General features: G+C 42.4%; 1 protein-coding gene across 3 annotated transcripts in view; it reads left to right on the top strand.

The window, feature by feature from the left end:
* LOC106581050 (LIM domain kinase 1) overlaps positions 1-24,521 on the top strand; it is a 109,696-nt gene extending 85,175 nt beyond the window's left edge. For 2 of the 3 annotated variants that reach the window (XM_082966625.1, XM_082966626.1), the window contains 13 exons: positions 7,605-7,714; positions 8,359-8,550; positions 10,756-10,861; positions 11,140-11,336; positions 13,532-13,721; positions 14,225-14,311; positions 15,851-15,982; positions 16,357-16,416; positions 16,908-16,973; positions 17,908-18,061; positions 19,020-19,075; positions 20,206-20,363; positions 20,666-24,521. In XM_082966625.1, the coding sequence (XP_082822751.1) occupies positions 7,605-7,714; positions 8,359-8,550; positions 10,756-10,861; positions 11,140-11,336; positions 13,532-13,721; positions 14,225-14,311; positions 15,851-15,982; positions 16,357-16,416; positions 16,908-16,973; positions 17,908-18,061; positions 19,020-19,075; positions 20,206-20,363; positions 20,666-20,855 (1,698 nt within the window). In that variant the 3' untranslated portion in view covers positions 20,856-24,521. Of the gene's footprint in view, positions 1-370; positions 619-7,604; positions 7,715-8,358; positions 8,551-10,755; positions 10,862-11,139; positions 11,337-13,531; positions 13,722-14,224; positions 14,312-15,850; positions 15,983-16,356; positions 16,417-16,907; positions 16,974-17,907; positions 18,062-19,019; positions 19,076-20,205; positions 20,364-20,665 lie in introns of those variants that run through there. The other variant, XM_082966627.1, reaches the window with a different exon arrangement.
* Positions 24,522-24,999: the final 478 nt, after the last annotated feature.

Below are 24,999 nucleotides of genomic sequence, written 5' to 3'. Positions count from 1 at the left end.
AATGCCCCACTAGTACAGTAAGCCCTCTAAAACAACCAATGTTGGATGACATGATGGTGTCGCGTGAGGGCTTTGGCTAGCCCCCCTTTTTTATTTGACATTTCAGACAGAGGATTAAATATGATTGCCTGTCAGCTAGAGGAGCTTTGGAATCAGGGGAACTAGGGAAAGGGGGATGGGGAAGAGAGAGGGAGAAATATCGGAGGGGGTATTTTCTGAAGACATCAGAGAGGACACACAGCCAGCAGCCGCATGGGTGGGCCGGGCCAGGCAGGAAACGATGAGGTCATAAAAACAGAAAGCGAGAGCGGCTGCCGCTTGTTAGAGTTAGAGAGAGAACGAGGGAGGGAGGGAGGGAGGAAGGGGGAAGAGCAGCCTGTGATGTCGTTTCAGAGATGAGCTCAGCGGCAAAGGCGTGAGCAGCTTCTCTCTCTCGCTCTCTCATTTGGCCGCTGCCTCTGTGTTGTGACAGCGGTGTGGGCTCGCCAGAATGAACTAGTCTTGCTGGGAGTAGAGTGGACTGTATAGGAAAGCAGCAGCAGGCAGGAGGCTGCCATGGTGTCAGATGTATTTTTCTGGGGATTTTGCTGTCTCAAGCTGTGGAAAAGGGACAAAAAGGTAAAATGGCATTCCCTCTGTAGACTGTGATTGAGTGAAAGGGCTTGGCTAGCTTCAGCCGGGCGACTAGCAGGGAGGCAGTCGGGCTTGTCTCAAGTGGCTTGTGTTGAGTGGGCAGGCAGGCTTGATTTTGCTGCGTGTGTGCTTTAGGTTTCTCTCTCTATTGCATGGTTTTAGTAGAAATAGAACATCAGTATTGATATTGTATCGTTCCCTAAAATGATGTTGTTAAGAGATATGTTCATGTTGAAAGGGTTGCAATGATCTCTAAGAAACTGGGTCCATTAAATAAATAAAAAATTGTTTCATGAAATAGAAATGAGCCAGGGCAGGCACATGGTCTATATTTAGAGTAGGTCCTGCCCTGTGCCCCAGCTACAGTAGGCTAGGCTTGTTAAAGCTTGATTGTAATGCTGAGATGACTGCAGCCCTGCACTGTACATATGCACAGTATAAACACACACGATCATGTACACACAAGTGTGTGCCTCTACCGGATGTCCACCTATCTATCAGATGGAACTCAATGCTTCATTGACTGACCATGAGGTATCATGCTGATTCCATTAGCAGCAGTTCTAAAGCAGCCATAGCTCATCATGATGGTGTTGATGCTACAGGATGGCCTTACCATGCTGTTGATGCTACAGGATGGCCTTACAATGCTGTTGATGCTACAGGATGGCCTTAACATGCTGTTGATGCTACAGGATGGCCTTAACATGCTGTTGATGCTACAGGATGACCTTACAATGCTGTTGATGCTACAGGATGGCCTTAACATGCTGTTGATGCTACAGGATGGCCTTACAATGCTGTTGATGCTACAGGATGGCCTTAACATGCTGTTGATGCTACAGGATGGCCTTAACATGCTGTTGATGCTACAGGATGGCCTTAACATGCTGTTGATGCTACAGGATGGCCTTACAATGCTGTTGATGCTATAGGATGGCCTTAACATGCTGTTGATGCTACAGGATGGCCTTAACATGCTGTTGATGCTACAGGATGGCCTTAACATGCTGTTGATGCTACAGGATGGCCTTAACATGCTGTTGATGCTACAGGATGGCCTTACAATGCTGTTGATGCTACAGGATGGCCTTAACATGCTGTTGATGCTACAGGATGGCCTTACAATCCTGTTGATGCTACAGGATGGCCTTAACATGCTGTTGGCTAAATGGTAGACAGGGGTTTTCCAATGAACAGGCTTGAATTCGAGCCCTGTTTGAGGCTGCTGGGTGCTGTTTCTGCCACATGGTCTGGTCTAATCATATTTTCCCAGTTTATTCTTTCTAAGTGAGTCGGAATCAGAAACAAAATGAAAGCCTGTGTTGCCAAATGAGATCTAAGTAGGAAAGAAGGCAGTGAACGGGGGAAGCCTAATGGTGATTGGAGGCGCTATCTAGAACCATAATGTTTTTTTTGGCTGTCCCCATGTGATAACTCTTTGAATAACCCTTTTTGGTTCCTTGTAGTGTCTTTCTACAGAGGGTTCTACCTGGAACCAAAAAGGTTTATTCTATTGGGGTAGTCGAATAACACATTATGGTTCTAGATAGCACCTCCAATCACCATTTGGCTTCCCCCATTCACTGCCTTCTTTTCTACTTAGATCTCATTTGGCAACACAGGATACAGATGTCCTTTTTCTACTCAAGATCCAGGCCATGCTCCACTTCTCTTCTCTCCACAGTTTAGGTTTTGGTTTGGAAACTGAAAAGCCAAATTTCATTGCGTGATGAATTGATTTAAATGCAGGTTTCTATATTATAGACGTTCTACCCATCTGTTGTATGGAGATTTGACTGATACTGATCCCCCAGCACCTCAGCAAATGGATTTAGAATGTGGAATCCCCCATGAAGCGTTTTTGGAATTTGACCTAGAATTAACTCTCATGGGGTATCAGGAGTATCTGTTACCTGCTGAATGTGCTGCTAATTTAATCAATTCCTGATGTCAACATCAGCTTGTGTAGCATGAAAAGTACTCATTTTCCATCATAGTTCTTGTGTGAATGCTTGGTGGAGGTTTATTGGTTTTATGTGTACTTGGCAGTCTCAGTAGGCCTCAACAACAGAACATGTTGAAGCCCTGAGCTAAACTATTGCAACAGTTCCATCGAACCTCGAATAGGTCACTGGAATAGCTAGTCATCTCCAGGTTTCCCAGGAAGTGGTTAGTTACACCTACCGGATCCCCTCTGTGCCAGCTCTGCATCACCTCAAGGTGCTGTATGTTAGGATTAGGTCACTGTTACAGATTTATCCTGCCTGGGATGGGTTAGTGAAGTCATGGCGGTGTGTGTGCAATGTTTATATCAGATTAACTGACAACGTGTGTGCGTGTGTAGTGTTTATACCAGGCTAACTGATGTAAAGGGTCATACGCTATGTTGCTAGTGTTTATAGTCCCCATGACCCTCCACACATGATCCATATCACTAAATCGGCAAGACCCTTTACAGGCCCACAATGCATCAGTATAACTGGAAGTCCATACAGGAAACAGAAGTAAACAACCGGCTAAAGTTCCAATATCCACCACACTAATAAGCAATGTAGTGGGCAATGGGCAAGCATTCTAAATGGTATGCTAGTATGGATATTAGAGTATACTGTAGCATTGGTTCCAATTCACCTAGTTTACATGGTTGGACTCAACCTTTTAGAATGAATCCTAAAAAAACTAAGATGCAATAGTTTTGGGAACTGAAAATGACCTAACTCAATATGGAGAATTCCCCCCTCATCTGTTGTTTACACTAGAGAACCTGAGAGTATCGAACTGACACCAGAGGGTCATAAATACCTCTGATTGGTCCAACAGGGGCCATACACATTCCATAGGCTGTCTGAAAACACACACACCACTAAACAGATTAGCCTCCCAACTTATTGGTCGTCAATCACTTAAAGTTTAAATTTAATGACACATTTAAGTCCTAAATGACAGCTTCTGAATAGCTGTCTCATCATCACCAGGGGTATTTCCTCATTCTTGTGTAACAGAACTCAGTTTATTACACTAGTGCGAACTCATTTGTATTATCACTCGTGCTTTGAGAGAGGCCTCAAGGAATTTTTTGCTATTTATTTGCACTGATTTGGTTTACAGTGAAGAAAGAGGAAAAAGAGAGATGAGTTATTGGACAAAGAAAATGTAAAGATTTGCCTGGTTGTATACATGAGTAGTTTCAGGCAAGTTCCTGCTTTCTATTTTGAGATTAGTTGCATTTCTCACCACTGTATCTTCATCACAATTCCCCAGCTGGTGCAGTTAGTGTTCATTATAGGATCATGCTTAATATGTGACCGCCTCCATCCAGCTCACCATGGTAACAGACCCACACACTGTTTCCAGATGCTTCTCCATGGCGACCGACCCAGTTCTTCCTGGGTACTGTCCACCCCCCTCACTGTTCCCAAAGGAAACGTGCTGATCATTTGGATTGTTGTCACAGAGGTCCTGTGTGCACCACATGCCAAGCCACACTGCTCTCTTATACACACACATATGCATGACTACAGAGGGGGGAGGGGGAGAGAGAGACCAGCTGTGGGTAGTTACAGTATGTGCTGTAAGTTATCCCCGCTCATTTGTAAATGGAAGATTTTTAACCAACGTTTTGGGCAGGTTTCTTGGAATTTCCAGATCAGGTGGTCTCATGCCACATAGTTTCATTATGAGTAATTGTAAATGAACTAAATTAGCAGTGAGAGAAATATAATAGAACTTTCCAACCATAAGAGACGTACAGGGCTATTGTTAGCATCTCTATCTTTTCTTTCTGCTCTGTTTTTTCTTTGTGTGTGCGGCAGTAGCAGCTGTCAGTTGTCAGATGTGGTTGGAGAGATGTGTTTGTGTGTAGGAAAGAGGTGTTCGGGGTCGACAAATGGCAGCAGCCACAGTGTCAGAGTGGCAGGCGTCACACTGTCTCTTCCTCTACGTCCAGCTGTCCTTCCTCTCCTCCACGCGGGGGCTCACACCTGAGACTGGCCACTGCCTGCTACACACACACACACAATTCTACAGTGTTAAATCAACACTGACAGTGTTAAATGTGTCACTGGTCCATTGTCTATACAGGTCCACACTTTGCAGTATTAAATTAACACACCGCTTAGTGTAAAGCCTTATTTGCATATTACCCAGAGTTAACACCCATGACTGTATTTGTTCATGACAAAGACATGGTTATTGCATTCATCCATTTTCAGATCAGTGGCCTCCACCAAGTGAAATCCTAAGTGAATATATTGTCATAAAAAAATAATTATTTAACCAAATACAACAAGTATTTAATAAGGCCTTATTTTGAGGGCCTAGTTTTACCCTATACAGTGGCCTGAAACTCATGGTTTTCAGGCCTGCAAGTCACATTATGATGTGACTGTAATTCCTATTGGAATCCAACCCGAGTGGGAATATCCAACATGAATGCCGCAACCGGTGTTCAGAATGACTGCCGGGTTGGGAAGACTAAGATATGAGACTACCTAAACTATCTAAACTGGAACAACCATTTCAATAAATCAAGTCAAATAAAATGTTATTTGTCACATGTGCCGAATACAACAGGTAGACCTTACAGTGAAATGATTACTTACAAGCCCTTAACCAACAATGCAGTTTTAAGAAAATACCTAAAAAACTAAGTAAGAGATAAGAATAGCAAATAATTAATGAGCAGGGTGCACCGGTGCACCGGCAATGCAAATAGTCTGGGTAGCCATTTGATTAGCTGTTAGTCTTATGGCTTGGGGGTAAAAGCTATTTAGGAGCCTCTTGGACCTAGACTTGGCAATAACATGTGCAATAAAGTAATAGATTGGATTAGTTTAGAAAAAGGTGTTATTTATATTTGAGTAGCATATGATCAATCAATCAATGTCCATGCAAAAACATAGATATTGAAACAAGCAATTCAAATAATCTACCTGCAATAGAGCATGCTGGGAAATATGCTAATGTTGGCCGTGCTTTTGGTTTAACACTGGTTAACACCAACACTGGGATTCACTTACAGAGTTAATTCAACACCTGAATCACCACTAGAAATGTTACTGAAAAATCAACGCTAGGTAACGCTGGCCAATGTTCTGTGCAGACGCACACACACACAAGCACATGCATATTGTACTATTTTACTTTACTCTATATCATAGCTTAACACAAGGATAGCAAGGTTGACGTTACAGCGTATGCTTATTCATCATCAACTAGAAGACATTTTGACCCCTATCTTTCATCATTCATTGTACTTCAATTATAATTCATTGTACTTCGTTATAATTTCATCTCCCTCCCTCTGAGTGCCTGTGATGTGGTGTTTACACACACTGTGATCATAACTGACATAAAGAACTCAGCCCCTTATCATTGTTTACAGCCCATGTTTTACCCTCCCTACTCTACTCTACTGCAAAATACAGTGACTGTAACTCACCAAGCCCCTGAGGCTGCTTCTCTTTACCAACTCATTTTGTGTTCCATCTGCTCCAGAGCTAATGGAAGCCAATTACACAGTCATTACCTTCTCTCCTCTCTCTCTTCTCATTCACTATCTGAGTCTCTCTGCTCTGTTAACATGAACAAAAGGTACACAATTAGGTCAGGGAGTCAACCCATTTCTCTCATTCTTCTTGCTCTCTCGCTCTCTCTCGCTCTCTCTCTGGTTTCCATGGGAACGCCCCCTGGGGGGCAGGGTAGACACAGGGCTGTAGAGGTAGATTTTATTGATTACCTGGAATTTTTTTATTTTTTATTATATTTTTTTACCTTGTTTTATCTATATTATTGACCACTGTGCAACTCTTAAATGGAATTGCTAGTGCCACATGTACATTTTTATGAGGCTTCAGCAGTGGAAGCCTCGAAGGGCTCAGCAGGGGGGTATTTTCCAAACTCATACGAGCAGTATTATTTTAAAGTTTCCTTAATAGTGTCTGAAAAATCCCCCCCTTGAATTGTTTTTCTTTTTTTCCCGATCATATTTCATAGATTACTATCCTTTGTTCATCCCAGAAAACTGAAAACTCCCCCTCAGTGAAATTTGAATTGCAGATCATTTGAGGTCTTGAGTGCCTCTGATCAGAGCAGAGCGAGAGAGAGAGAGGTCTTCAACCTCTGTCTCTGAGGAGCTACGAGGTCACCAGTTTCTTGTTTAAGTAAAGCCCTGCTAGACCTGTCCAACCAGCGATGTTGATCATTTGCATTTAAGGTCATTTTACCTGGGGGGATTTTATGTATAGATTAGCATTCCATGTGTAAATCAGCCTCTAGTGAGAATCTTACATCTTTCAATCGATTACCAGTAAACCCTGTGCCAAAAGCTTTCTCAAGTGGGACCATTTTAGACCAATTTGCCTGGTTACTACGTTAACATTTACATTTTACATTTTAGTCATTCAGCAGACGCTAAGCATCTATAAGGAGCATGTGTGAATGTGGTATCTGTTCGTTTACAAATCTGGTAGTGGTAGGTAATTTAACTCTGGCTGTTACATTAATCTGGTCGTTGGTTGTGCTGTTTTTGGCCGTTATTCAATTATCAACTCTATGCTTCTGCCAGTGATTGGATAGAGCTAGATAGAAACTAACCGGAAGCTAATAACGAGGATATCAACCACAGCAATCTAGCCCTACGTGCACTGGTTAACCTGCATCTGCCCTAGTTTGTTGCTCTGTTTATTGCTGTTTTTGTGATATGATGCATCTACTGACCTGAACAAGTAGTGAACTTGTAGTTGACTTGTAGTATATTCTCTTTGCTTTGTTTAACGTTTGACCTATCGTTGTGTTTTGTAGATTTCTCTTTGCCTTGCTTTTCCATCTTGGTCAGACAGGTGGTCATTGCAAGAGAATAATTTGGATCACAATTTACCGATCTGCTGAAATAAAGGTTGTGTTATTTAGCTGACTCTTAACCCTACATAGGAATCCAACCTAACCCTCCCTCTGTGTGCGTCCTCCAGGTCGCAGGGGAACAGAAGTACCACCCAGAATGCTTTACCTGTCGGAACTGCAGAGCCTTCATTGGAGACGGAGACACCTACGCACTAGTGGAGAGGTCCAAACTATACTGGTACATTATAATGATCATAAAAACTGTATTTATAAAATGGTCTTCGTACATTTCAGTCAGTGCTAATAGTAGGGTGTAGAGATTCAGCAGACTCAAGGGAAGGGCATTATTTATCATCGACATGAGAGGTTGTAATTTGTTCAGAATGTTATTACACTAACACCATTGCTGTGCAGCCTGGCCACTGTAGCCTAAAGCAGAACTAGAAATGTGGAAATAACAGTAATGGTGGATAGAGAAACAACTGACATGAGGTGAGGAAGGGTGTACTGTATGACACACACACACACACTGACACGAGGAGGGAGGAAAGGATGTTGAAATACAAAGCAGTCATTGTGTGGTCAGCTCTGAATGGAAGTGTGTGTGTGATGGGAGGCTGACTAGATCATTATTCTGCCACTTGACATTCTGGCACGATGTTAAAATATTATTTAATTCTATCAGGTGATGCACACAGAAATGTAAATTGTCACTTATGTCCAAAATAAAATGTGTAATATGCGTACATGACATTGTGTAAGAACAAATCACATTTGCTTTCCTATTTCTCCGTATTAATATTGCTTTACGGATATTCGTACACTTTTCTGTTCTATCTATGCTGACCTTCCCCTGCCTCTCTCCTTTTTCTCCCTCGACAGTGGCCTCTGTTACTACCGGACCATCGTGACGCCGGTGTCCCTGCCAGACTCACCATGCGCCAGGATTCCCCACACAGTGACCCTGGTGTCCATCCCGGCCTCCACAGACGGGCGGAGAGGGATCTCAGTCGCCATCAACCAGCCTGTCAGCCCCAACGGCTACGGCCCCGAACGCACTGTCAGGGTATCACAGTGAGTATAGAGGAATGGTGGGGGGGTAGGAGTGATGGAGGGTTGAGATATGGTGGGAAAGGGAGAGAGATGGAAAAGAGTATTCCTTATCTCAGTGGGACTTCCTGGTTTAATTAACTATTGAATAGAATTGTAATAAATATACCAATGGAGGGCTGGAGTGGGGGAGGGAAGGGGGAAGGAGTGGGGGAGGGAAGGGGGATGGAGTGGGGGAGGGAAGGGGTGTGGAGGGATGGAGTGGGGGAGGGAGGGAGGCTAACGGAAGGATGGGAGATGACTGAATGGGAGACATGGAAGTTAGAGACTCAGAATGGAAGGCTCAGAATGAAAGTAAGGGAAAGTGAGGACATTGTTATTTAAATCCAGTGTAGATGAAATACTATACCCATGTCCTTGTACAACAAAAGGGATGGAAAGGATCTAGCCGTATGTACGCTGTTCTGTCTTCTATCTTTCCAGTGGACCAGTATACCATTCTGTACATGCTAGATTTTATAAAGTCTCACATTGTCATACTTCCTAGACTTATGATGTAATCACTCAGCTAATGGAATGGGAGAAAGATGGATATCGAGGTTAAATCTACAGTTGAAGTCGGAAGTTAACATAAACTTAGGTTGGGGTCATTAAAACTCCACACATTTCTTGTTAACAAACTATAGTTTTGGCAAGTCGGTTAGGACATCTACTTTGTGCATGGCATAAGTAATTTTTCAAACAATTGTTTACAGACAGATTATTTCACTTATAATTCAAGGTATCACAATTCCAGTGGGTCAGAAGTTTACATACACTAAATTGACTGTGCCTTTTTAAATAGCTTGGAACATTCCAGAAAATTATGTCATGGCTTTAGAAGCTTCTGATAGGCTAATTGACATCATTTGAGTCAATTGGAGGTGTACATGTGGATGTATTTCAATGCCTACCTTCAAACTCAGTGCCTCTTTGCTTGACATCATGGGAAAATCAAAAGAAATCACCCAAAAAATTGTAGACCTCCACAAGTCTGGTTCATCCTTGGGAGCAATTTCCAAACGCCTGAAGGTACCATGTTCATCTGTACAAACAATAGTATGCAAGTATAAACACCATGGGAATGCGCAGCCGTTGTGTCTCCTAGAGATGAATGTACTTTGGTGCGAAAAGTGCATCTCAATCCCAGAACAACAGCAAGGGACCTTGTGAAGATGCTGGAGGAAGCAGGTACAAAAGTATCTATATCCACAGTAAAATGAGTCTTATATCGACATAACCTGAAAGGCCGCTCAGTAAGGAAGAAGCCACTGCTCCAAAACCGCAATAACAAAGACAGACTACGGTTTGCAACTGCACATGGGAACAAAGATCGCACTTTTGGAGAAATGTCCTCTGATGAAACAATAATAGAACTGTTTGGCCATAATGACCATCGTTATGTTTGGAGGAAAAAGGGAGACGCTTGCAAGCTGAAGAACACCATCCCAACCGTGAAGCACGGGGGTGGCAGCATCATGTTGTGGGGGTGCTTTGCTGCAGGAGGGACTGGTGCACTTCACAAAATAGATGGCGTCATGAGGGAAAATTATGTGGATATATTGAAGCAACATCTCAAGACATCAGTCAGGAAGTTAAAGCTTGGTCGCAAATGGGTCTTCCAAATGGACAATGACCCCAAGCATACTTCCAAAGTTGTGGCAAATGGCTTAAGGACAACAAAGTCAAGGTATTGGAGTGGCCATCACAAAGCCCTGACCTCAATCCCATAGAAGATTTGTGGGCAGAACTGAAAAAGCATGTGCGAGCAAGGAGGCCTACAAACCTGACTCAGTTACACCAGCTCTGTCAGGAGGAATGGGCCAAATTCACCCAACTTATTGTGGGAAGCTTGTGGAAGGCTACCCGAAACATTTGACCCAAGTTAAACAATTTAAAGGCAATGCTACAAAATACTAATTGAGTGAATGTAAACTTCTGACCCACTGGGAATGTGATGAAAGAAATTAAAGCTGAAATAAATCATTCTCTCTACTATTATTCTGACATTTCACATTCTTAAAATAAAGTGGTGATCCTAACTGACCTAAGACAGGGAATTCCTACAAGGATTCAATGTCAGGAATTGTGAAAAACGGAGTTTAAATGTATTTGGCTAAGGTGTATGTAAACTTCCGACTTCAACTGTAGTTCCAACTGCTTATCACTGTTCTCTCATTCCTTCTCCAGGGTGGACTCTGAGTTGATCAGTCCAGATGTAAAGAACTCCATACATGTCGGAGACCGGATCTTGGAGATCAACGGAACACCCATCGGGAATGTTCCTCTCGATGAGGTAACCTAACTGACATCTCTTTACTTGTGTTGCTGATAGACATCAATGACATTGATTTTAGATGTTAATGAAATTTGAGGCTTGATGTCACAAGATCCTAGTTTAAGTCCTTACTCTTGATTATTCTACTGCATCAGGGCATGGAGTTGATAGACACTAAGGGGAAAACATCAACACTCTTAGCCATACTACATGTTATGCTATATGCTATTCTACATTCTATATGTTATGCTACATGCTAATGCTACACTGATCATATTTTTCCTCCGCTCCACCAGATTGACCTGCTCATCCAGGAGACCAGTCGTCTGCTCCAGCTGACCATAGAGCACGACCCCCACGACCAGGGGGGTTTAGAGGGTGAGACAGTGGGCGGACCCTTGACCACCCCCCTGTCTGACGGTCCAAGCCCCATCCTCCCCATCACTCAGCCCCCACACCCAGATGTCAACAACCTGCGCTCACGCATGATCACGTAAGGACTAATCTCGGTGACATTTATAGGCGCACAAATACAGGCTGTTGTAGTCATGGTGTTTTGTTTTATTTCAATCTCAAATACAGTATGAATAGAATAGAAAAGGAAATAATTACGCAACAAAATACAGATTTATATGAAATCTTCAACTAAATGATATATATACATAAATAAAAGCAGTCAACGTGTACTAAACACATTTCAGACATACAGTACCAGTCAAAAGTTTGGACACACCTACTCATTCAAGGGTTTTTCTTTATTTTTACTATTTTCTACATTGTAGAATAATAGTGAAGACACCATTCTGTTTACATCTGGCCGTTCTTTGGACACCATGTTAACTAACCTCCAAATGAGCTTCAATGCCATACAACACGCCTTCCATGGCCTCCAACTGCTCTTAAATGCTAGTAAAACCAAACGCATGCTTTTCAACCGTTCGGTGCCCGCACCCGCCCGCCCGACTAGCATCACTACTCTGAACGGCTCTGACTTAAAATATGTGGACAACTACAAATACCTAGGTGTCTGGCTAGACTGTAAACTCTCCTTCCAGACTCATATTATACATCTCCAATCCAAAATTAAATCTAGAATCGGCTTCCTATTTCGCAACAAAGCCTCCTTCACTCACGCTGCCAAACATACCCTCGTAAAACTGACTATCCTACCGATCCTCGAATTCGGCGATGTCATTTACAAAATAGCTTCCAATACTCTACTCAGCAAACTGGATGCAGTCTATCACAGTGCCATCCGTTTTGTCACCAAAGCCCCTTATACAACCCACCACTGCGACCTGTATGCTCTCGTTGGCTGGCCCTCGCTACATATTCGTCACCAGACCCACTGGCTCCAGGTCATCTATGCTAGGTAAAGCTCCGCCTTATCTCAGCTCACTGGTCACGGTAACCACACCCACCCGTAGCACGCGCTCCAGCAGGTATATCTCACTGGTCATCCCCAAAGCCAGCAGCTCCTTTGGCCGCCTTTCCTTCCAGTTCTCTGCTGCCAATGACTGAAACGAGTTGCAAAAATCGCTGAAGCTGGAGACTTATATCTCCCTCACTAACTTTAAACATCAGCTATCTGAGCAGCTAACCGATCGCTGCAGCTGTACATGCGCATCTGTAATTAGCCCACCCAACTTTTCTGCTCTTTTGCACACCAGTATTTCTACTTGCATATCACCATTTGCTCATCTATCACTCCAGTGTTAATTTGCTAAATTGCAATTACTTCGCTACTATGGCCTATTTATTGCCTTACCTCATGCCATTTGCACACACTGTATATAGACTTAATTTTTTTCTATTGTGTTATTAACTTAACTGTACGCTTGTTTATTCCAAGTGTAACTCTGTGTTGTTGTTTGTGTCGCACTGCTTTGCTTTATCTTGGCCAGGTCGCAGTTGTAAATGAGAACTTGTTCTCAACTAGCTTACCTGGTTAAATAAAGTTGAAATAAAAAATAATAATAAATAAATAAATACAACTATGAAATAACACATATCAAAATATATTTTAGATTCTTCAAAGTAGACACCTTTGCCTTGATGATAGCATTGCGCACTATTGGAATTCTCTCAACCAGCTTCTTCATGTGGTAGTTACCTGGAATGCATTTCAATTAACAGGTGTGCCTTGTTCAACCTTAATTTGTGGAATTTCTTTCCTTCTTATTGCGTTTGAGCCAATCAGTTGTGTTGTGACAAGGTAGGGGTTATATACAGAAGATAGCCCTATTTGGTAAAATACCAAGTCCATATTATGGTAAGAACAGCTCAAATAAGCAAAGAGAAACGACGGTACATCATTACGTTAATGAAGGTCAGTCAATCTGGAAAATTTCAAGGAACTTCTGTTCTTCAGTGAAATGGATGAGCAATTACCTATGTAACTGCAGTCACGCTGTCGCTCCCATTTCCTAATTAGTCTATAACGATAATTGCTGCTAGATTCGTGCCTTATGACAGGGTTGGCAGTATCATTTAACACTGCGAAACACGGTATGGATGTGCATCAGTTATACTGTGAGACTGACGGATGATTGCTTTGTCTCCACCTGTTCCATCTTTCTCTCTTTTTCCTTCTCTCTGCCTCTCACTCCCTCTCTCTTATTTTATCTCTTTCTCCCTCTCTCTTTCTCTGTTTCTCTCTCTATCTTCCTCTCGGCCCTCTCTCTCCAGGCGGAGCTACAGTATTGATAAGTCTCCGTGCTCCAGTAACGCAGCGTCCCCTCTTTCTCAGAGGAAGGACTTTAACCGCTCCGAGTCACTGCGGGTCGTCTCCAACAGTCGAATGCACCGGATCTTCCGGCCCTCAGACCTCATCCATGGAGAGGTGCTCGGAAAAGGCTGCTTTGGACAGGCCATCAAGGTAAACACACCAACCTCCACACACTCTGGTTTTGATTTGTTGACTGATGACTTAGGTATGACGTGGCCATTGTCTGTTCAACTTGTCCTCTCTGTTAAAGATGACCATGGAAAAGCAACTCATTTTGGGGGACAGTTCCAACACCTTAAAAATCCCACTTCACACTACTAAATGTGTGTCAAACGGTACTGCGTAGGAGCAATATATTCTGTATTCAAAAGTTCCAGAAGATGGCAGCATTGAGATGTTTTACAGAATGGCCTCATGTAACCAGAATGTACAGTAGCCTGTATGTCTGCATCTGCTGCTTGGAAGATGCACTCAAGCAGGGAGCAAATATCAGCTTTGAGAGGGGGACAACATATATCCAGAGTTTTTATACCTTAACAGTTCTTAACAAATTCCCAGACGTTACCTGTTGGGGTGAAATTAGCTTTGAACGGAAAGTGTCCCCATGCCCTGTGGCGCAGGCTGATGACATCACGGTGTGTGTGTTTCTGCAGGTGACCCACAGAGAGACAGGGGAGGTGATGGTGATGAAGGAGCTGATTCGTTTTGATGACGAGACACAGAGGACATTCCTAAAAGAGGTGGGTGACATCACTCTATTTGACCCTTGACTTCTTTTGCCTTTGTTGATGTGTCACCATCAGGGTTCAACGGGATCAATTCAGGAGATACATTCATATTCTAAATTCAATTTGCTTAAGAATGATTTCAGAAGATTTTAAATTGGTCTTATATATTAACGGTTTATGAAGGCACACCATCCATTTCTTTCCCTTACTCCAATGATTTGAACCACCACAGTCAATGACAAACTCTGTGCTTGTCCCAAAGAGCTCCCACTTCTTATAAGAACAATACAATTCTGTGCTATGTGTCTACAGCACATGTATCATCAAGAACAATGCTTTGGCTTAGTTTACTGACAGAGATCACCTATCATTCCAACCCTGGCCACTATTGTTAACCCTCCTGGGCTAGGTTTACCACAGAATGTAGTTTGTCAAACTCTGAATGTCATGTTTAGATGATCGTCATACACAACCCTACAGCTCGTAAAAAGTACCCCACCCAAATTAGGCTGTGAGGGGTGGACAGACAGTCATTAGAGGTATACACAGGTATACACCCTTGGCCGCATCCCTCCCAGATACACAGACACTTACATCGACAATCACATGCATGCACGCGCACACACACACACACACACACACACACACACACACACACACACACACACACACACACACACACCACACACACACACACACACACACTATTCTACCCTGCATTCTACTCTCCTCTTCAGGAAACAATGTGAGCACTGAGGTGTGCAGGTTAACACCCGTAGTCCCTTTTAATAGCTCTGTAAGCAGTAAAAACACTAGGCCATGACCGCCCACCAACAAACAAACAGCTAGAGGAATGGAGACTGAGGTTTGTTTTCTAACTCTTTTTATTAGTGCCTAGCCTGCATAACACTCCAATTACAAAGGAAGGGCTCAGCTCTCTCGCAATCTAATCACACAAAACACAAACACTGCCTTGAGAATGGTTTCCTGAGTTTCTAAGTTCAAGATGTTTTTAACTTTGATGGATTGGAGTCTGGCCCTTATGGTAGAGACATAGTAGTCCTTTTTAAAACCGTTGGCCTTTTTGGCCTTGGCGGCCATTTTAAATCAAAGCCTTTAAAGAGTTTTCTCCTTTCCTTGACTTCATAGTAGCTTATGTAATGTGTACCTGCTTTAGGAGCTAATCAGTTCATCTCTCTCAGGGAGGCTGTAATAATCACGTATTACTCCTCTTTCTTGTTACAATTATGTCAAGTTAATGACAGGAAGAAATGGTTATAGACTAAAATCAAGGTCTGGAAGGAGGAAGTTCTATCTCACAGAGACCCTCAGGGCGGGAGACAAGGAGGTCTAGGTCTTTCACTAATTATCTAGCTACCCACCCAGTTCATTTAACTAAATACTGCCTTTACTAAACCCACACAACACAACCACTCCCCCCCAGCTCCTAGATGATTGGTCTTTATGAGGAGTCAGGGCTAGGACAATAACTAACATTTAAACCAAAAATAACTTCCAAGACTTAAAAGGTGTACCCTCCTCCCTCTCCAGGTGAAGGTGATGCGTTGTCTGGAGCACCCCAACGTGCTGAAGTTCATCGGTGTCCTCTACAAAGACAAGAGACTCAACTTCATCGCAGAGTACATCAAAGGAGGAACCCTGAGGGAGATCATCAAGAAAATGGTAACTGTGTGTGTGTGTGTGTGTGTGTGTGTGTGTGTGTGTGTGTGTGTGTGTGTGTGTGTGTGTGTGTGTGTGTGTGTGTGTGTGTGTGTGTGTGTGTGTGTGTGTGTGTGTGTGTGTGTGTGTGTGTGTGTAGGATTGTAGTACTTTGTTGCATGCACTTCTGTATTGGTGAGCCACTGCACCAGCTTGTGTGTGTGCGCGGTTGGGTGGCTGTGTGTCCCCATGAGTGCATAGTTGCGTGTTGTACATTGTGTCTCAGATTCATCAGAGGATACAGGATTAGGAAGCCTCTCTTTAGTTTTAATCACTGGTGTTTATGTTCTGTGAAACATCCAGAGTCTGATTCTATCCTTGTTTTGTCTTACTAACAGGACACCAACTACCCGTGGAACCAGAGAGTGAGCTTTGCTAAAGACATCGCTGCAGGGATGGTGAGTGAATGATCCATGCCTAATAGAATGTATAGAATGCCTCTAGAATGGGTCTTTTCAGGACCAGGGCACCATGGGCTCACTGCTGCAGTGCAGTGGTGGTGAATAGAATAACAGAGACAGTGCAGTCAAACTAACCATGCTCACACTGCCCTCTAGTGGAGATCTAGAGGAAGTGTAACAGCAGTGTTGATCACGTGTAGAAGAATTTCCCTATATGAAAATTACATCTTGAATTCCTTCTGGATTAGGGCATCATGGGTAGTCATAGTGTGTTGCCTTTGATTTGGGTTTACAGTGATGAATATAGCGCATAACTGTAGATTAGTACATTTACGAAGGCTATACTCTGCCAAGGGTTTGAGAGAAGGAGCAACAGCAATGCACATTTGTTCCACAAGGCACTGGTTTGAGGTTTAGGCTTAATACCTAACGCTTGTTTTCTTTCTCTCTCTCTCTTTCCATCCCTCTCTCTTCTCTCCGTCTTCCAGTCATATCTGCATTCCATGAACATAATCCACCGCGACCTGAACTCATTCAACTGTCTTGTCAGAGAGGTGAGTAAAGAGATGTTAGGTGTGTTCTCTCTAAAGGGTGTGTGTTTTCTTTGAGGATTAAGACTTTGCACCTGTATGTCTAGATCACATACAGGTTTGTCTCTCGTTGAGAGAGATGTGACAATGGAGATTCCTTGACATTAGAAAACAGAGAAACCTTTGTTAGGGTAAAGTACTGGACAGTAGAGCCGCCCTTCTTAAATCAGAGGCCTTTGTACTGTACACTTCTTCACCTAGACCTGTTCAAATAGAGGGTAGAAAATATATCAATTTCTATGAACATCCATTTTTGAAGAAAACACTGGATAAAGATATTGTGTCCTAAAGTATTAGATAAACAGACCAGGATGAGGATTCCTGTGTCCTGTATAGTATTTGATAAAACACTAACCCAGAGATCTGATAGGGTTTATATTGAACCTGAATAAGCAGTCTGGGGTCTCTGGTGTATTCTGTATTGACAGGTGTTGTTATCTCACTGACACACTGTCTTCCTGTCTGTCTGTGTTTTTACCTCTCAAAGTCAACAGTCATAGTATTCACTCTCTTTATTCCTCTATGTTGTTGAGTGTGCCCTCTCTATCTTTCTCTCTCTCTCTAACTGGCATTTGTCTTTATGTCTGTGGTAAGATGTATAGTCTTGTAGGTAGGTTTGCAGTGTGTTTGGTATTCTAGTATTGTCATGCAGTAGATGTGACTCTTTGTGTCCTCTGTCTCCCTGTAGAATACCAGTATGGTGGTGGCAGACTTTGGGCCGGTGTTGTTAGTATTGTGTTGTACTAGATGTAACTCTGTCTGCTCTGTTTGTCCCCTCTCTGTCTCCCTGTAGAATAACAGTGTGGTGGTGGCAGACTTTGGGCCGGTGTTGTTAGTATTGTGTTGTACTAGATGTAACTCTGTCTGCACTGTTTGTCACCTCTCTGTCTCCCTGTAGAATAACAGTGTGGTGGTGGCAGACTTTGGGCTGGCTCGGCTGATGGTGGAAGACAAGATCCAGGACAAGAGTCTCCTGCAGAAGAAACCTGACCGCAGGAAGAGATACACTGTAGTGGGCAACCCCTACTGGATGGCCCCGGAGATGATCCACGGTATGTGGGTGTGTAGGTGTGTGTGTGTAGGCGTGTGTAGGCGTGTGTGTGTAGGCGTGTGTGTGTGTAGGCGTGGATGTGTAGGCGTGTGTGTGTAGGCGTGTGTGTGTGTAGGCGTGGATGTGTAGGCGTGTGTGTGTAGGCGTGGGTGTGTGCGTGTGTGTATTCAGGGCAGTTGTGGGAAAAGTACCCAATTGTCATACCTGAGTAAAAGTAAAGATACCTTAATAGAAATCTACTCAAGTAAAAGTGAAAGTCACCCAGTAAATACTACTTGAGTAAAAGTATTTGGTTTTAAATATACTTAAGTATCAAAAGTAAAAGTATAAATCATTTCAAATAATTTTTATTAAGCAAACCAGATGGCACCATTTTCTTGTTTTTTTAAATGTATTTACACATAGCCAAAGGCACACTCCAACACTCAGACATTATTTACAAATGAAGCATGTGTGTTTAGTGAGTCCTCCAGATCAGAGGCAGTAGGGATGACCAGGGATGTTCTCTGTTTAGTGAGTCCTCCAGATCAGAGGCAGTAGGGATGACCAGGGATGTTCTCTTTATAAGTGTGTGAATTGGACCATTTTCCTGTACTGCTAAGCATTCCAAATGTAATGAGTACTTTTGGGTGTCAGGGAAAATGTATGGAGTAAAAAGTACATTATTTTCTTTAGGAATGTAGTGAAGGAAAAGTTGTCAAAAATATAAATAGTAAAGTACACATAACCACAAAACCTACTTAGGTACTACTTTAAAGTATTTTTACTCAAGTACATTACACCACTGGTTCAGGGTTGACCTATTTTAACCATTGCTTGAATTGCACTTAAATCGAATGACAACCATATGGCTTTTAAACAGAAAAATGTGAATTCTTCAGTTGTTTCAGCTCCACATACTGTAATACATTATGTCAGTACTCTGAAACCAGTAGCCTCATGAGTGTCTTTTCTCACAGGGAAAAGCTATGATGAAAAGGTGGACATCTTTTCCTTCGGGATCATGCTTTGTGAGGTGAGTGCCCGTGACAGCAGAATATGGAAATAATCCCTGCTGCTGAGAAAGTAAAATAGTCTAAAGTATTCATATTCCTCATTAAATCCTTTTGAGTTATGTTAAAATAGAGAGACCAGGCAGCATGGTAACCATTAGGGTTGGTCCTAGCAGCACTGGGTTGAACTACTTTATTGTGAGAGATGCAGTGAGTTTATCTCCACATGGATGTCATTAGGCAGGGACTCCACAGAGGCAGGATTACAGAGGGGAAATTCTCTTTATGTGGTGGGTGACTGATAGGGACTGGGGCTAGCTGTGGTCTAGCTAGCTGATCTGACGCCGTTTGGTGGTCCCTTGGGTCCCATTGGGCATACTCTCAGTCCCTCTATGATTGGTATACTCTGTTATTGGGGACTCCCTTTCCCCTGGGCCTGGAGTCTCACAACAATAAGTCAGATGTACATGTAGGATCTTAATTTCACCTATATTGTCACAGCAAAATAATCTTGCAGCAACAGGATTTGAACGGTTAGTCCATAATGTTGCTTGATTACATGGAAGGTGAAATACTGTTAATATAGCCATCTGTTAGTGTGGGTTTTCAATGAATTTATGTAAATCACAAAGTTCTATTGCATTTCCTACGGTGCATGAAAAATCTCAGCAACAAAAGAGTGATCAAATTAAAATCTTATATCTGTGAGCCCTCCTGAGTGGCGCAGTGGTCTAAGGCACTGTGTCTCATTGCTAGAGGTGTCACTACAGACCCTGGTTCGATTCCGGGCTGTATCACAACTGGCCGTGATTGGGAGTCCCATAGGGCGGTGCACAATTGGCCCAGCGTCGTTAGGGTTTGGCCGGGTTAGGTTGTCATTGTAAATAAGAATTTGTTCTTAACTGACTTGCCTAGTTAAATTAAAAAATTATTATAATAAAATGAGAATCTGGCGAGCAGTCGTGATGTCTGATATTAGTTTATGATTAATGATCCAGCTTCATAACTGGTGTTATAACTCGTCTGAGGTTGTTGCCCTAGCATATACAACAGTGCCTTTTGCCCTTTCCTTACTGTGTACCTCTCCCTCGCTCTCTATCTCTCTCTCTTTTTCTTTCTCTCTCTCGCTCTCTACCTCTACCTCCCCCTCCAGATCATCGGTAGGGTGAATGCAGACCCAGACTACTTGCCCAGGGCCCATGACTTTGGGCTGAATGTGACAGGCTTCTTAGAGCACTTCTGTCCTCCAGACTGCCCCCCTGCCTTCTTCCCTATGGCTGCCCTCTGCTGTGACCTGGATGCTGAGAAACGGTGAGTGTGTAGTCTAACACTGACCTGAGTCATGTATCACCATGCTGTGTGAGATTTTTTGGGGTGTAGGTTGCTAAAGTTTACTTTCCGTACACGGATTACAAGGAACACTTTTCCAGGTATTTGTCTATAAAGTTACTTATGAGTGTAAACTGTATTCTAACTTTGATTGTTTAATAACACTATACATGTTGAGTGTTGGTTTATTATAAGTCTCCTGTCCCATTGCTGCCACGGTAACTGACTTATGTGATCTAGGTTGAGATCACTAGCCTTTGACTGATTGGCTCTTCTGTCTGTAGCCCTGCCTTCACCAAGCTGGAGGAGTGGCTGGAGAACCTGAAGATGCACCTGGAGATCCGCCTGCCGGTGGTGTCCGAGCTCGACACGCTACACAAAGCATTCTGGGGAAACCACACCGCCCCCACCATGGCTTGCACCGCCATGCGGTCCGAGAACGGCCTGCCCCCACACCCCGAGACTCCGGAGTAGATGGGATCTGTAACAGAGTGGAATGCTGCTGGTCTCAGCCCATGACAGTGGGCAGAGAGAGGGGGTTATGGTGGTCATTGAGGAGGGTAGTAGAGCCTCTGGCAGTGGAGTAGTTGCATTGCATTGTCCAGGGAGGGGTGAGGCAGGAGCTCTGTTCGTACCTCCTCATGCCACAGCAGTCACAGTGGTCATATAGGCTAGTGGGCTGCCGATGGGCTGTATAGACTCAGTGGGAACCGAGGAAGGGAAAAGCCAGCCTTGCCTAAAGGCACTCACTCATTCAACTCCAACCAAGAGAGACTCACTCAGACTTCCATTACCACTACCATAGCTTCAGTCTCATGATTGCTGTACCTTAGCTGAATGTCAGGCTGGTAACTGCTAGCTAGCAGTATCAGTCAATCCCAGCTGTGAAATCATCCATCTTAACACTCATGTCATCTTTATCTTATTGAGATGGTGTTCAAGCATATTCAGATGTCTCTTAAAAAAAAAAGATGCTTCAGCCTCATTGGTAGGGGTCCCTCCTCCAGAGTATTTGTACAATATCATGTGTTTGAAAAGTATTCCTCTGTGTGACTTTGATTTAATTTGATGATATCAAAACCACTTTTTGAAATGCTAAAGGAAGGGGCCTTTTATGTGGATAATACGAAACACATAAGTTGAGACGCACACACACACACACACAATCCAGATGTACAATATAATCGAGTAAAGGCTTTTGAGCATAAACGAAAAGCTTTTTAAACACTGCATGACTGTAAATAGCCTTGTCTGTTGTCTCCTCCTCTCCCCTCTACTGGTGACAGTTGTGTCCCAAATGGCATCCTGTTCCCTTTATAGTGCACTGCTTAAGACCAGTTCCTAAAGTGTATTACCAAAGTAGTGCACTATAGGGTGCATGTGGGATGCATTCTTAATGTGATGCCCCTGGTAGTGTAGAACATATGGTCCATGAATGACTGTTCCTTCTCTCACTGTGCAGCACTGACTTGACTTTGAGGTAAACTTCTTTCATACCTTTGGTACATTTTTCCATTTCATATGAGTTTATTACTCTCTTTTTCCTTCTCATTCACGTCGAGGTGAAATCTTATGTATTCAAACTCAACCCACCCAATGTATATAGCCGGTGATAATATCATATTGTAAATGTTTTAAATATTCTAAATGTACAGACATATTTTGTATACTTATAATGTATGCTACATTGCCATATTTTTATTGGCTACCTGTTGAAATGAAGGAGAATAAGAAAAGTTAGGCAGTGGTAGCTGATATGGAGCAGATAACTTTTGACAGGGATGATGACTTCCTCTCTCGGGTTGCCATGGTGACAGACAGTGGTAGGGGCCTTTTAGGAAGTTCATGTGACGTAAGAGAGCATCTTAGGGTCCTAGCTCACTCCTACTGACCATCACTGAAAGTGTAAGCACTCTCACAAGATGTGTCCCATTTACTCCTGTCGTCTCCTCTGTGCATATCAACTTATTTTGTTTACAGCAGCCTTTGATCTGGTCTAGACTCCAGAGAGTGCCCTGACTATGACCTTGGATATAACTACTTCGTGGGTATCACCTCAATTAACTGCAATCATAACAACAGAATCAACACAGTCACAAAATTAAGGTTATGTAGTTTGGCATTATAAGCCAAGCCACATTTACCGTTTATTCCTCTCAAAAGAAATTGAGGAAAATTTGTTAGTTGTTACTATAGAGCTCTTTAGTCATCCATAGCAGGGTGGATGTGTTGTGGAAGTTGGAGACAGCCAGACAGTCACATCATAGTGTCTGTCTGACCACAAGCCTCTCTGTCCTACAGTACATGGAGACAAACTTAGTCACAACACAAGTCTCCTCTACATGGAAACTCCCTATGGGAGGCCCTTTGTTTACATACAAACTGCTGGCTGTAAATAATATCTATATTGTATGTCTGTCATTATGCATCTCATACTACACTCTCTTGAAAATAATCTCTTTCACTGTATGTGAATCTTTCTCTTGAACACATTGTCACTCTCATTCTCTCACGCGTGTTCTTTTTCCATCAAACATTTTCTCTATTCCCTCTTTTCCACTTGAAGATGAGCTGCATGGTGTACTTGCTATTGCGATCACTTCTGCTGTAAAACCAAGTTATTCTTTTCATTTTAAAGCTAAAATTGTGATTGAAAGGAAAAGAGGAAAGAAAGAAAGAGTCAGGAAAGAGTGTACAAACAGAGACAGGAAAAAAGACGAAAGAAATTTAAAAAAAACACAGCATCTCTTTTTATATATAATGACAGAAATTTTTTTGTATAGATTTGAGTACTTTGATTTGCACTTTAAATTTTGGGTTACTTGAGATAAAGAACTAAAATGATGGTTGATAATATGAATGCAAGTCACTGATGGAGCCTTTCAATTAAATTGTAAACGTGTCCTGGGAAATTCTTCCTTCTATGTAGCAAACCAGTTAGGTGGCCATTCTGATGCCTGCAGGTATTGATTATTAGATAACTCTAATGTCATAGCATGTCTGTGTCTAACTTGGTTCTCATTTCAGACATATCCTCAACTTTAAAAACATGGAACATGCAACATTGAGGGGTTCAAAAGAGATGCCTCACAGGCCTACCTTCTAATTGTCCAAACTATTCAGACTTGTTATTTTAAATTCTTCTAGTTGGCTACAGAAAGGATGAGATAACCATGGTCTGTCTGCTGCCTATAGACTGATCCTTTGTGAATTAAGTTGTGTCTTCTTGACTGTTTCACCTTACTGTGATGTCCAGAGAGGGTTAAACCACTGTTAGTCTGTCATCAAAAGAGAGCACTTGTACGGTGCCTTTTTCACATTATTGTGCCGACCCGAACAGTATTGAGCTGGCTAGATATCTTCCTTTCCAAAACGATTCCAGAAACTAGGGTGGATGTGAAACAAGGCCAGTGTAGTACACATCTGTTTGGCTTGTCATGGAATCGGCTCAGTTGTGTGAAAAGGGTATACTTACTGGCCTATTCAATCACCAAAATCACAGTAGTACAATAAGCCTCCAATGAGCATGCAGTCCTCTACCTACCTGTCAATGTATAAATCAGTACAGAAAATATCTCTCTCTTATGCACATCTTCTGCTAATGTGTTTATCAATGGGCATGTATGGGAATTCAATTGAAGTATGTATGGGACTTTGCCATGTTTGTAAATATGTATCACCATGTATGTCAAAGCCACATTGTCAAGCATGTGTATGGATGTATGGATGAGAATGTGTCAGCAGCACTTCTTTGCAAAGGATCCTTACCGCTGAACAATATGCTGTGCCTTTGTTTTAAACCTTTGTTTTAAAGCTAGCCTTGCCAACGACTCGACTCGTGTTTGTTTGAACGGATTTTTAAAATTCAAGCCTGATGATAATGAATGGATTTAACATCCTTGCTGATATTTTGTTTTATGAGATTTCCTCTTGTTCTATATCATATTTATATTTTCCTTATTTCTCCATTTTTGATATCTTAGGGATTATGGTTCATTTTATTTTCCTTTTATTTAAAAAACAAAAACAAGCTGTGAACTTTTCTGCACTTTAATCCTGAAAGTGAACATTGAGAACCACAGGAGACCACTGTATTTCATCACAGCTGGAATAAACATGTTGCTCCTTTAATGAAACTGATCAGTGTGTGATTTATTGTATAATTATTTATATCCTTTACATTTGATATGACTACTATACAAAAGAGTACTACTGGAGGAGGAGATTGTGTATGCAATGGAGGACAGGACCCACCTTTCATCCCATCAACCCCAGATGACCAGATGATGATCAGACATCACCTCCTCAGTGCAAAACTTACATTTTCTCACTGAAGTTAAGTAGGCTACTGTATGACTTAATGTAATTAATACATTTTGCTTTTGCGCTCAAGAATTAACTCATTTCAAATGACCTGAATAGCTGAAAAGACATGTTTCTCTTCTACCAACAGATGATATTTTCCTACACAGTAGAGTTGGCCATGCCTCCTGGAAAGCCACTGAGTGTGTATGCTTTTGTTCTAGTCCTGCTCTTAACACATCTTATTCAGCTACAGTAATCATGTTCCTGGTGAGCAGCTGTGATTGATAATTAAGTATATAATATCCATTATTGA

This window comes from Salmo salar, chromosome 20 (genome assembly GCF_965601325.2).
Source record: "Salmo salar chromosome 20, fSalSal1, whole genome shotgun sequence".
NCBI classification, from domain to species: Eukaryota; Metazoa; Chordata; class Actinopteri; order Salmoniformes; family Salmonidae; genus Salmo; species Salmo salar.
The sequence above is the reverse complement of the archived record's forward strand: the minus strand, read 5'-3'. Positions and strand labels throughout refer to the sequence as shown.